This window comes from Macaca nemestrina, chromosome 4, assembly GCF_043159975.1.
Source record: "Macaca nemestrina isolate mMacNem1 chromosome 4, mMacNem.hap1, whole genome shotgun sequence".
NCBI classification, from domain to species: domain Eukaryota; kingdom Metazoa; phylum Chordata; class Mammalia; order Primates; family Cercopithecidae; genus Macaca; species Macaca nemestrina.
Genome location: NC_092128.1, coordinates 56,667,083 through 56,680,821, shown reverse-complemented (window position 1 = coordinate 56,680,821; position 13,739 = coordinate 56,667,083). Strand labels below are relative to the sequence as shown.

Here is a 13,739-nt window from a genome sequence, read left to right as displayed (position 1 = left end):
TGGGCTGCTCTCCATTCAGAGACTTATCTGCTTTTTCACTGGTGTTAAACTGTTTTAGGCTGAGTGCGCTGGCTCACACCTGTAATCCCAGCACTTTGGGAGGCCGAGGTGGGTGGATCACTTGAGGCCAGGAGTTCGAGACCAGCCTGGCCAACATGGTGAAACCCTGTCTCTATAGAAAATATAAAAATTAGCAGAGTATGGTGGTGCACGCCTGTAACCCCCAGTACTTGGGAGGCTGAGGCAAGAGAATTCCTTGAACCTGGGAGGTGGAGGTTGCAGTGAGCCAAGATCACGCCACTGCACTCCAGCCTGGGTGACAGAGCAAGACTCCACCTCACAAACAAAACACGAAGTTTTAATTGGGCACAGCGTGAGTGTAATTAATTGCTTAGTGAAGCACAAAAGACACAAAAGCACAAAAGACTTGACCCCCACAATACAGACAACCATGATCACTTAAATAAAAAGATTTTTAGTGGTCTGAAGTATTGGTATAATTACAATGTAATAGTTTACAATTTTTAAAAATTGTTGCTTTGACAAAGATGTAGCATCAATAGCCGTGTTAGTTGGTTATGTGGGAAATACTGATTTCCCTAAGTTCAGTTTGCACATATTTTCTGGAACAGTTAATTATAGTGAGGCCAGTGGATACCATAAACCTTAATTTTATGATGCAACAAAAAAATACTAATTAGAGGTAGATTAGCATAGATTAAAAAAATAAGATGATACTGGCTGGGCACGGTGGCTCATGCCTATAATCCCATCATTTTGGGAGGCCTAGGCGGGTGGATCACCTGAGGTCAGCAGTTCGAGACTGGCTTGGCCAACACGGTGAAACCCCTGTCTCTACTAAAAATGCAAAAATTAGCTGGGCATGGTGGTGGGCGCCTGTAGTCCCAGCTACCCGGGAGGCTGAGGCAGGAGAATTGCTTGAACCTGGGAGGTGGAGGTTGCAGTGAGCCAAGATTGCGCCATTGCACTCCAGCCTGGGCGACAGAGGGAGACTGCATCTCAAAAAAACAAAAACAAAAAGAAGAGCTTGAGGCTAGTGATTTCATTCCTGTTGTTTCTGTACCAATGGGGGTGTCTTCAGGCTACTTCCTAGATGATGAAATTGAGGAACAGACCCAGGGTGGAGGATTCTTGTTTTTGTTCCTCTTCTACCAGCTACTACACTGTGCTGGTCTTATTCATAGTTTTGGTTGGGGACAAGTGTTTTTAATTCTCAAGACTGAGAGGAGGGAAAGAGCTTAGCATTGACTTTCTCAGGGCATAAACTGATTGTGAGATGGAATAGTTTAGAGCCATATTTAGTGATTTCATTTTTAGAAAAAAATTCAACCCATTGAAAATAATAGAAACTACCCAGATGGGCAAGTAAGTGGAAATTTTTGCGAGATAAGGAGCGAGTCCATTTATATTCAGGAGACCTTGAAATTGCAGCATGCATTTCCCTAAGTGGGCAGCCTTAGGAGTTCTGGTCACTTACCCTGTGAATGAGTGTTCCTGTTTAGAGCATCTTAGTTTAGTGCCTTCCTAGCTTTATGTATACACAAACATTTTCTATTTATTCTGTCAGTGCTTAGAGGTAGTGGGTCACTGTGTTTCTCTGGGCTGTAAGTAAAAGCTGATACTGAGATGGGATCCACTGAAGAGCCAAATTGGATGATGCTTTAGCTGTGCTAGTTGAGTCCTGGCACACAGAGGAAATGGTTCTCTTTGAGCTGGCCGACTCCTCTGTAAGAAGATGCTGGTTAATCAGCAGAAGTAGGACCAAAGCCAGAGGGCCTTTTAGAAATGAAAGACAGATTTTTTTTTTTTTTTTTTTCTGGCAGTAATTTGCAGATGAACCAGTACCACAGAGTTTTTTTGTTTGTTTGTTTTTGGATTAATCAGCAATCCAAATAATAAATGGGAAACAATTCCTTAATGTAACCCACTGGTTCTTTTGTTCAGTGAATAGTTGTGATGGGCTGTGTTTGGCAATTATTTCAGGTCATCCTACGAGAAAAAACTCCCCTTTATGTAGGAAAATGCTTCTAGGTCATTCCTTGAGGATCTGATTGCTTCTAACATTGTCTCTAATTCAGGGGTATTTTTCTTTGCTTTGGTTTTTTTTTTAAGACAGTCTCATTTTGTCATCCAGGCTGGAATGCAGTGGCATGATCTTGGCTCACTGCAACCTCTGCCTCCCCAGGTTCAGGTGATCCTCCCATCTCAGCCTTCCAAGTAGCTGGGACTACAAGTACACGCCACCATGCCCAGCTAATTTTTTGCATTTTTAGTAGAGCCAGGTTTTCACCATGTTGCCCAGGTCTCGAACTCCTGAGCTCAAGTAATCCACCCATCTTGGCCTCCCAAAGTGCTGGAATTGCAGGTATGAGCCATTGCACCTGGCATGGGTATGTTTCTTATACAGCATTTTTGTGTTTTATTTTTAAAGCTTTATTAGCTCTTTTCAAGTAGCTGGTGATGGGCTTTTTGGGCGGTTGTGGCTTTCATTTTGTGGTGCTGTTGTTCCTGATGAGTACAGTATTTGCTTTGTTGGATAAGTGCTAGCTGATTGACAGTGATTTCCTGTGCTCCCAGGTTCATCCTTTTTTTTTTTTTTTTTTTTTTTTAATGTTAAGTTCCAGGATACATGTGCAGGACATGCAGGTTTGTTACATAGGTAAACGTATGCCACGGTGGTTTGCTGCACCTATCAACCCATCACCTAGGTATTAAGCCCAGCATGCATTAGCTATTTACTCTGATGCTTTCCTTCCCCCAAACCCCCAAGAGGCCCGAGTGTGTGTTGTTCCCCTCCCTGTGTCCATGTGTTCTCATTGTTCAGCTCCCACTTATAAGTGAGAACAAGTGGCATTCGGTTTTCTCTCCCTGTGTTAGTTTGCTGAGGATAATGGCTTCCAGCTCCATCTGTGTCCCTGCAAAGGACATGATCTTGTTCCTTTTTGTGGCTGCATAGTATTCCATGGTGTATATGTACCACATTTTCTTTATCCAGTCTATCATTAATGGGCATTTGGATTGATTCCATTTCTTCACTATTGTGAATAGTGCTGCAGTGAACATACATGTGCATGTAGCTTTATAATAGAAGGATTTGTATCCCTTTGGGTATATACCCAGCAATGGGATTGCTGGGTCAAATGGTATAATACTTCTGGTTCTAGGTCTTTGAGAAATCGCCATACTGTCCTCCACAATGGTTGAACTAGTTTACATTCCCACCAACAGTGTAAAAGCATTTCTATTTCTCCACAGTCTCACCAGCATCTGTTGTTTCTTGACCAGGCTCAGCCTAGAGCATAGGTGGTGCAATGGTGTGTCTTGGCTCTTAGGATGGGATTGTGCAGATTCAACTCTCCCTTCCCCTCCCCTCCATTCTGGGTTACAGCATCTAAAATGTTATGTGGGAGATCCTTTTATTCTCTGGGATAATGAGCATGCTGGCGTCACCTTGGCATTTAGAATCCCTCAAAGATTTGGCCCTAACTACCTCTTCAACTATATCTCCTATTTTAAAACCACACAATAAGCTAGAGGTGTATAGATTGAATTAAGTGTTTGAGGGTGGGGTGCCCAGGATTACTTGAACATGCTCACTGTTCTCAGTCGTGGCTGAATGTTAGGATCACTTGGGGGAACTTGTAAAACTCATAAGGCTCAGGCACACCCCAGGCCAATTAAATCAAATTGGGGATGGGACCCAGGTGGTTCCAATGGGCAGCTGAGGCTGGGAGTTGCCCATGCTGGAGGGTATTGTCTTCACCATAGAGAATGAAGTGCTGTTGGCTCTAATGCTCTGGCTCAGATCTGAGCCCCGAATCCAGGTTATAGTCTCTGTCTTTGCTCACACCTAAGAGTCCCACCTGGAACATCCTTTCCTTGTCCTTCACTGTCTCAAATAGACTTTCCAACTTACAATGATCTCTGTGCATTTCTTTTTTTTGGAGACAGAGTCTCGCTCTGTCGCCAGGCTGGAGTGCAGTGGTGCCATCTTGGCTCACTGCAACCTCCGCCTCCCGGGTTCAAGTGATTCTCCTGCCTCAGCCTCCCAAGTAGCTGGGACTACAGGTGCATGCAAGCACACCCAGCTAATTTTTGTATTTTTAGTAGAGATGGGGTTTCATCATGTTGGCCAGGGTGGTCTTGATCTCTTGATCTTGTGATCTGCCTGCCTCTGCCTCCCAAAGTGCTGGGATTACAGGCATGACCCATCGCACCAGGCTGCATTTCTTAACTGAGAAAAATTATCACTTCTCTAGTGGATACCATATAGTGACATAGATTTTTTTTCTGTATCATCTTAATATCTGTAAGATATTATAGATATTCTAATATCTATATTAGGTCAGTGACCTCTCTGAAAACGATGTAAGTTCATGTGAAAATATTTTTGGGATGTTTGGCTAACAGTATTTCTTACTTAAATGTAAGTTTTAATTTTTGTTTTATTTTAAATTCAGATCCTTTTCCTTCTAACTCTAGTCTATTTTAGGCCATGGATTTCTTTGAAAATCTGGTGCAAGCTATAGACTGTCTCCCCAGAAGAGCACTCATACAAACACATGCTCTGTTTTACATTTAGGCAGTGGGTGCTGGAGCCCCTCAAAAGCCTGTCCACGGACATGTGGCGAGCTCTGTTTGATCTGTTTCTTCTTAGCAGACAGATGGCTATGCTAATTAGCCTGATTTGATAATTCCACAATGTATGCATGTATTGAAACACCACATTGCAACCCATAAATGTATACAATTATTTGTTAATTTAAAATAAAACAAAACTACGAAAAATGTGCCTACCTCCCCAAAAGGTTATGAGGAAAGGGATTTTTAAAAATGGAGTAAGAAGGAAGGTAATTTGGGCGAGATCTTTTCTTAGGAGCTGCAGGGAGTGGGGACTTCTAACAACAGGATAGCATTTGACTTGAGGGGATGGGGCCAGATGACAGGTAGAGGGCACCTGACTTTCTCCCCTTCCATATCCTGTCCTGGGCAACATCTGGGTGAACTGCGTGGGTGGTGGGACTCCTGTGGCCAAGCAGGAGGAGTTAATAGCTCAACAGAACGCTAGATGTCACCACAACACCAATTAGTGTTCTGGCTTTTGGCACTCCTGTGCCTGAGCCCAGATTAGGACAGCAAGAAATCTTTAGAGACTTCCAGTCAGGGACCTAATTCTGTCAAACGTCTACAGGATTTGTCTTGTCTTTTTTTTTTTTTTTTTTTCTTAAATACAAAGAAGAACCAAAGGGTGGATAAGTGTACATTCATTATAACTAAATGGAAAGGGAAAGAAAAGATGAGTGAGGTGAGTCAAGTGAGGAGTGGGATCTGATTCATGTTTTCCCCTGGAAATGAGACTTTCTTGGCAAGAGTTTTTTCTGTCTCTGGGAGGAGGGATGTTGGCTGGATGGGCATTTCAGGCTTCTGAAACAGCAAGTTTTAATGTTATGTTATTCACTTTACTGATACTCCAAAATACATTTCAAACCAATTATGACTGTCTTTTGAATAAAAATGGTAATAATGTGCTATAATTTAACATGAGGGCATTTTTCTTGATCGAGGTTTGTTTTTGTTTTTGTTTTTTGTTTTTTGTTTTTTAAGTTTTCTTATTTTTCTTGCAGTTCAGCCAAGTCTGTCACCTTGGCAGGCAATAGCTCACTTAGTTTTATGACCACACATTACATCTCTGGCCCCAATCAAATCATTTGTAAATGCACATATTTTGGCAAAAAGTATCATAAGTCTACCTTTTTTGGTTTGTGTCAGAATATCCTTCAACACTAAGAATGTATTAACATTGCATTTTATTATTTAAAAATGAATATAATGGATACATTCTTGCTTCAGGGTAGTACAATTATATCAATAATTCAAAGATCTAGATAGAATGCTGACTAATTCTGTTTTGGTGTATGTGACAATGTAAAATTAGTTCATTTTATCTGTTTTTGATTCCTAGGTTTTGAAAAATGTCCTTGGGAGTAAATAAGTTTAGCAGGAAAGTACGCCTACTCTACTTATCCAAATGTTAATGAACTTTGTCTTAGTGAACATGGCACTGTTGACACCACCTAAGTCATAAAAACAGGGCTCTAGGGAGGAAATGACTCAATGTGTTTAATACAGGTTTCCCTGCTAAGCCTCAACCCAGGGAAGTCCTGTTGGTTTTGAGAAGTGAGCAGCAATTCTCTATGTGGTTAAAAAAACAAAACAAAACCAAAAAGATAGAAAATGAAGTGGGGAAACAAGATCCTTTAAGTCTATTTGAGAATCCCTATTGGGTCTAGAATGCCATCCTCTGTGGAATGTATTCACTCAGAAACGTGGGCCATGAGAGCTGGGGAAATAAGGCGTGCGTGATACTCGCTGGGTGGTTTGGGCCACTGGGCCTGCCTCTGAAGGCCACTGATGTTTTTGTCTCCTACAGGTGCTCAACTTTAAGGGCTACTGGGAAAAACTGAACTCCAACCTAGAATATGTTAAGTATGCCAAGCCACACTTCCACTATAACAACATTGTGGTCAGGAGAGAGTGGCACAACCTGATCTCTGAAGAGGTATGAGTGGGTCAGTGAGAACAAAGCCAGCTGCCAGGCATAGTGGACTGGATCCAGGCGATGCCTTTAAATCATAAGGCTGGCTTCCATGTGCAGCACTGTTCTCAATTGCCAGGCACTCGAACGTTGTCATTACTGATCTCAGTAGGCAGAGATGCTTCTATGATCTCTGTTCTCCTGGGGAGGAAACTGAAGAGCAGAAAGTTTAAGGGACACACAGCACATTCATAGTAGAGTACGATTAATATCCACATCTCAGATGTGTTCTCAGGTTACTTACGTAGTTAAAAATTGATTTTAAAAAATCTAGGTGTTCCCAATTAGTGGTCATTAGGGGTTGGGGTAGTTGGAGGGAGAATAGTGGATGTGACTCACTGTCCAGGGGCGACCTAGGGAAATCTTTAGGGGTGATCGAAGAGTTCTCTATCTTGATTGTGGTGGTATCTTGTGGGACATGAATCTAAACATGATAAGATGACATAGAATGACACACATTGTACCAATGTCAATTTTTGATTTTGATATTGTGCTCTAGTTATGTAAGATATAAGCACTGAGGAGACTGGGTGGAGGGTACATTGGATCTCTCTCTAGTATCGCTGCACATAGATTAGGGTTGTTGTATGTAGTATATAGTTGACTTGCAGTTTCCTGTGAATCTGTAATTGTTTCAGAATAAAATGTTTCTTAAAACTTTTTGAAAAATCTAGGTGTTCTGATTACCTGGAAAATATATTTCTGCTATCTGATGCTCTTAACTGTATTGCATTATGTCCTTGATGTGAAAAGTCACCAATAAAACCTTTACCTTCCATACTCCTGATGTGTTCTCACTCCTAGAAAACAGGAAAAAGAAGGTCCACGGCATACGTGAGGACTATTCTTGATAATGCAATAAAGTAAGTGAAATTAGAGGTTATCGTATCTGTAAGATGGTTAACATTTACAATTACTTTGTTTTGTTGGCTACCTTTTATAGAAGTAGTTTACTTTTGTTGCATATCCCCAGCAAAATGATATTGTCAGCTTCACAAACGCATCCACTTGGACCCTATTCTGGAATTTGTTGCTGGAATTTCTAGTGGGAAAAGCTTATATGTTGAACCTTATAGACTTGTAACCTGTGGATAGATGTTTACAATGGATAAGTGGTAAAGAAATTTCCTATTAGTGAGCATTTTAGGAGAAAAAGGCAAATACTCGTTTGTTTGTTTTTTTTTTTTTAAGTGTCAATGGGCTAGTGAGCTTGCTCTTATTTTGAAAGCCTATTTTCTGGATATATGAGTCATCTCAGAGTACTAAAAGTATAGGCCCCATTCCAACCTCTGTTCTATTTTCTGTCCCCATTATTTTCAATAACTGAGAGCTACAATTGTTTTAAATTATTGCTGTTGTTGGCACTAAAGGGTTTTGAGATTTTATAATTGCCTAATGTGGCTTTCACTACATTGATCAAATGTAGTGAAATGATTTTCAGCAGCCTAAGAATAGTTTCTACAGTGGTTTTTATGCATTTTTAAAGGAGGATATCTTTGTATAATGTGGCTTTAAATTTTTTAAAAGCAATGCTGTCTATGAATAACATGGCTAATTTCTTCGTAGGGTGATTTCTAACCTAGAAGCAAGAAATTTGGGTAAGAAAAGATCTGTAATAAAGCCTTCTGGGTTTCAGTCAGTGTTTTGTTTGTAGCACTGTTCTTCCTACCACTGTGGGTTGGCAAGAAAATCACTTCCAGTAGTGTGGTGCAGGCAGCACCTTTTAATATCTTGTTGTTAGAGTGGCTGCACAGCTCTTCCCATGTCTGTCTAGGCGCCAGGACCTCCGGGGACAGCTGCTGAATGTGCTTTTGCTGTGGGAGTCCCTGGGTGATGCATTGCCTTGCGGTTCTCCTTATTTCCTGTCATACAGAGCTGCCCTCTGGCTGTGCCCACAAGGATGCATTTTGGCAATTCCCTTGGCTTGGCGCTGCTTGCTTTCTAGCTGTCTGATCCTACCAGGTCTTGCCTTGTATGTGCCTCTCATTTTGGTTAAAAATTGGGCACACAGGTCCTAGAGGTATAAAGATGAGGAGCTTCCAGGTAAGCAGTGTGGAAAGAGCATAGGCTTGAGAGCTAGACAGAGCTGGACTTATATTCCAGCATGGCCTCATGTGAACCAAGTGCTCCTGGGCAAGTCACTTAACCATTTGTGCACTGTCCTCCTCAGGGGAATGAGGAGAAAATGAGACTAACTGGGGTAATGCAGATAGCACCTAGCATAGTGCTTAGCGCATGTGGGTACCTGAGGTGGCTCCTTTATCCTTAGTGTGTAAGGAAGAAATGTTAACGTGTGGCTTCTAAACCAAATGACAGGTATTATGTAATCTGTAGGTGTAGGGAGTGAGAGGATAGGTCAGGAGCGGGGATGGCTGGAGAGGGAGGGAGGTTGGAAGAGGCTCCCCAAAGGGCTGACATGTGAGTTAAGTCTTGATAAACAAAGGGGACTTGGCCAGGTGAAACGAGGGGAGGGGAATGCTGAGCATATTCAGGCATAGGCTTGTTTGTAGTTGCCAGAAGAACACTTCCATGCCTCATGAAGGTCAGCGTTCATTAAATAAGCTTTTGTTTTTATATCCCAATCCTGTTTTATGGGCTTGGATGTTGGGTGACTCTAATGGAAACTATTTTATACTGTGCATTGCTGCACCTCCTGCAACTGTGCACACAGCACAGTGAACTGTGACAGTGCACTTGTCATCCAGCTTAGGCTGACAGAGCCTGGGCTCACTGACCAGACCAGGAGGAACCAGCCCCTGCCTTACCAGGCCATCAATGCCTGAAGCCAGGGGATCTGCCCTGCCAGACAGGGGCATGCGTGTGTGTGTTTCAGGCATACCATCCTTGCATTGCTGGGGGTTTTGCAACGGGGAATGTTGCTAGTCTGGTCGAGGTTTCTGTCATGCCACCCCTCCTGCCCTGCTTATGGAGCTACTCTATGTGTCAAGGCCGTTTGCATCCTGCTACTAGTCAGTCTCTCTTAATGCACTTTAGGAAACTCTTCCCTTTCCTCGCATATGCTTTGCATATACTAGTTCCCCATAAAGAATGTCACTGCCTGAAACAGAACATTCTGTGAAATGCAGGGCTGTTGGATCCACATGTTAAATTGTTTCATATCAATCAGAAGGGTTGTGTGGGATCCAGGGAAGATTTATCCCAGGGGGTCAAGAGATATCTATCCCCTCCCAGAAGGAGTTGCCAGCCCACTGAGCAGGGTGGTTCTACCCTCTTGCCTGGCACTGGATCTCAAGTATTTAAGAAGAAAAGAATGGAATACAAAGATGTTAGAAGTGCTTTGGGGCAGATTTTCCAGCAAAACTGGGTTTGTCTGCCCCTAGGGCTACTACACTGTAGTGTGCATTGCAAATCACGGTGGAGAAAGTACCATTTCATTTAGCATATCACTTTTCCACCTTTTCCTAGCTACCTTTGTAGTCTGATAACTTGTGCCAGTTAGTAGTATTTGCTGCAGTAATTGACTGGCCCCCTCAGCTCAGTAACTCCCAAGGCTACTGAACTACAGGGTTCAGAAAGTAGAAAGGAGCCATGCAGTCCTTCCACTGAGCCCTGTTCCCTCAGTTTATGATCCCAGAAGGGTTAAGAGAAGGCCCAAGTCCCTCTGTTTTCAGTGGAGCAGAGGTTCTTAGCAGTGAGTTTTAGTGTTAAACAAAAATCAAAGCTAGAGCCTACTGGGGTTGAGGAATGTGTTTTCTTCCTTTCTTGGTCATTCCCTGTTTCACATGGCTCTGATAAGTTCACCTTGTAGGAGTAGGTCACACTTAGGTGATGAAAAATTTTCATCCTGTCAGGGAAGTGTTATGTTTTCCCAATGACTCAGAGAACGGAAACCCAGGCTGATTCTTCTTCCTCTAACCCATCTCATGAAAACTGCTCAGAGCCTAACTAATCCTCTATTTCATTTCAGGGCCAAGATTAACACCCCTCTTGCAGGAGGAAGACAGCCACCAGCGGCTGCTCATGGGGCTGGTAAGTGGTATGTGGGTTCTTTAGGGACTGACCCTAAGACAAGGGGAAAGGGTTACAGTGGGCTTCTCATTCTGATCTTATTCTTTATTCTTTACACAAGTATGTTTTGCCAGCATTATGGACCCTGTGTGTCCAGTGGTAAGCAACCCATATGATTTCTGCCCTCTTGGAATATGTAGTCAGGAGGGAAGACACACATGAATCACACCAATACATATGTAATTTACAACATGATAAGGAGTGTATAGCGTTGAGAGTGCTTTAAAAAAGGAAAGAGCTGCATCTTTGTGGCATTTGTATTTGGGATTTCAAATACAACATAACAGGCTGGGCACAGTGGCTCATGCCTCTAATCCTAGCACTTTGGGAGGCCAAGGCGGGCGAATCACCTGAGGTCAGGAGTTTGAGACCAGCCTGGCCAACTTGGTGAAACCCTGTCTGTACTAAAAATACAAAAATTAGCTGGGCATGATGGTGCATACCTGTAATCTCAGCTACTCAGGAGGCTGAGGCAGGAGAATCGCTGGAACCCAGGAAGTGGAGGTTGCAGTGAGCCAAGATTTGCACCACTGCACTCCATCCTGGGCGACAGAGGGAGACTGTCTCAAAAAACAAAACAAAACAACAACAAAAAAACAACAGAACAAAGTACTTTTTCTCAAGAAGTCATAATACTAGGATGACCAAAGAAATATAAATCAAAATAAATTAATTGAAAAGCAGAATTTGTAAATAAATCCAAAACCTTTAAAAAGCTGATTAAAGAGACATCTGGACAGCCTAATAACATATTTTTAATACCATATGGACTTAAGAATGGGATAATCTATTTATTAGTTTAGGTTTAATTTTCAACTTTTCTGCCTTTATTGCAGTCATTAGTGTTGTTTCTACATAATATATTTGAATTTCTATAGTAAGGTTTGAGTTTCATAGTTTTTAATATATTAGGAGAGGTTAGTTTAGATATGGCAACAATAGTAAAAGAAAAATCTCACATATACAAGAAGGAAATAATTATGGTACTTTTATAAAATTAAATATTGCGCAGCCATTAAAATAGTATGGCAAACATGGCTGGGCACTGTAGCTCACGCCTATTATCCCAGCACTTTGGGAGGCCGAGGCAGGTGGATCACCTGAGGTCAGGAGTTCGAGACCAGCCTGGCCAACATGGCAAAATCCTGTCTCTACTAAAAATACAAAAATTAGCTGGACATGGTAGCACACGCCTGTAATCTCAGCTACTGGGAGGCCTGAGACATGAGAATGGTTTGAACCTGGGAGGTGGAGATTGCAGTGAGCTGAGATCGCACCACTGCACTCCAGCCTGGGTGACAGAGCAAAAAAGAAAAAAAAAAAATATGGCAAACAATGTTTATACGACAAACATGCAACATTAGAATGGGTGTGCACACCAGGGAAAAGAAAAAAATAACCCTCAATTACTAATGTAGGTGTTAGGATTATGGGCGATTTTAATTTTTATCTTCATGGAAAAATTGAAAAGCACAAAGAAGTATGCACTATGTATTACACAGAAAACATCTTTTATTTAAAGCCAAATTAATTGGCACATGCATGAGACTGAATTGAAATAATATACCACTATGTCTTGGCCTGGAAGGTTGTCGACTCGGTTTTACTCAGGGTATTGTAATGTGAATCTGCTAAAATAGAAGATGTGTGCATGGGTGATATAAGCTGTACAACTCCCTTGTGCTGTTTATTGGCACAAACATGGCCCTGGCATCCTGCTCTTGCTGAGCGTGTTGTCTAGGCAAAAGGCAGAGGAGGAAGGAGGAGAAAAGCAAAAGGTGGGGAGGGCTGCAATGTTAATGGTTGGGGGAGTGGGGAGGCCCAAGGATGATCAGACAAAGTGAGTTTAGAAACAAACCTATTTGGAGGCACCAGAATGAATATTTCATTACCTTTGCATGTCAAGGGGCTGTGTTGAGTGTCTGTGGCCACTGTGGAGAGGGAAGTACTTGATTATTTCCCGTTTATTCCTGCCTCTCTCCTTCCAAAACACCCAAAGCTGTTGCCCCCATTGGCTCAGTCATTCTATGTATAGAGTTGTTCCTGTTAATCCCCCAGGACTCTAGGAGCAGTAGACTTCCATCGTTTGGTAGATCCCAAAGCCTGTGACTTCTAAGTTGGTGACTTTCACTGTCTTCTTTGGAGGATTCTCATCAGAGTTAGAGCCTTACTCACAGTCGCTCACTGGGCTTTGGGTGAATCATAAGTAATTCATTTTGAGGCAAATGTTGGGGACCCCTTATTTATGCACACCAGAGAAATATTGACAGTTATGCATTTCCGTTGATGGGACCTTCAGATCCAATATTTTTTATATTGATGAGGAATGTTAATAAGTGGATCTAATTCAAACCAGTTGCAGGTATGTGTGGGTAGGCTGTGACTTATCTAATGCATATCCTGTTTTCAGATGGTGTCTGAGCTAAAAGACCATTTTTTGAGACACCTACAGGGTGTAGAAAAGAAGAAAATTGAACAGATGGTTCTGGACTACATTTCAAAACTGGTTGGTCTTGCTTTTTATTCTCCTCATATCCCCCTTCACCCCACTCCCCATATAGTTCTGAAAATGTGGTTCAGTGAACCCATTTATGTGTGTTTCAAATTAGATTTTTGGAGATCTCCCGTTCTTAAACCAGCACTTGGTGCTATAGATTGAGAAAAGGGAAACAAGGACCATAAACAAAAGAGCATTTGGTGTGGAAAGTGGGTTCTTGCCCTCCCTTCAAATACTGATTATACACCCATGGAAGCATAGGACAGTGAATTTAGTATGCTTGCCAAATGTTGATATCTCGTCTTGGCAACTTCCAGCTCCTTATTAAACAGTAAGGAATGACTTCTCTACATGGAGGTTTATGCAGACATGAGAGAACTTGAACTTCAAATCTTAATTAGTTCCAGTGGCCTAACTAGGCCAGATTCTAGCTCACTTGTATGAATACTGCCATGTGAGACTGAGATTGGCAGTTCCTTACCTGGTAGCCACTTACTGAAATTTTGTGATCCAGATTTGTAACACCACTCTATGTGTGAATAGTAGTGATATGACTAGATGGAATTTTAAGGTTGTCTTGAGTCTTTCAAAAAGCAT

At 42.0% G+C, this 13,739-nt stretch overlaps 1 protein-coding gene across 1 annotated transcript in view; it reads left to right on the top strand.

Moving 5' to 3' along the window:
• The window catches only part of GSA (gamma-secretase activating protein), a 108,421-nt gene that overhangs the window by 82,650 nt on the left and 12,032 nt on the right, over window positions 1-13,739 (top strand). Inside the window, exons 20-24 of the mRNA XM_071093976.1 lie at window positions 6,452-6,580; window positions 7,421-7,479; window positions 8,183-8,214; window positions 10,545-10,606; window positions 13,056-13,151. Coding sequence (XP_070950077.1) covers window positions 6,452-6,580; window positions 7,421-7,479; window positions 8,183-8,214; window positions 10,545-10,606; window positions 13,056-13,151 — 378 coding nt within the window. The remainder of the gene's footprint in view (window positions 1-6,451; window positions 6,581-7,420; window positions 7,480-8,182; window positions 8,215-10,544; window positions 10,607-13,055; window positions 13,152-13,739) is intronic.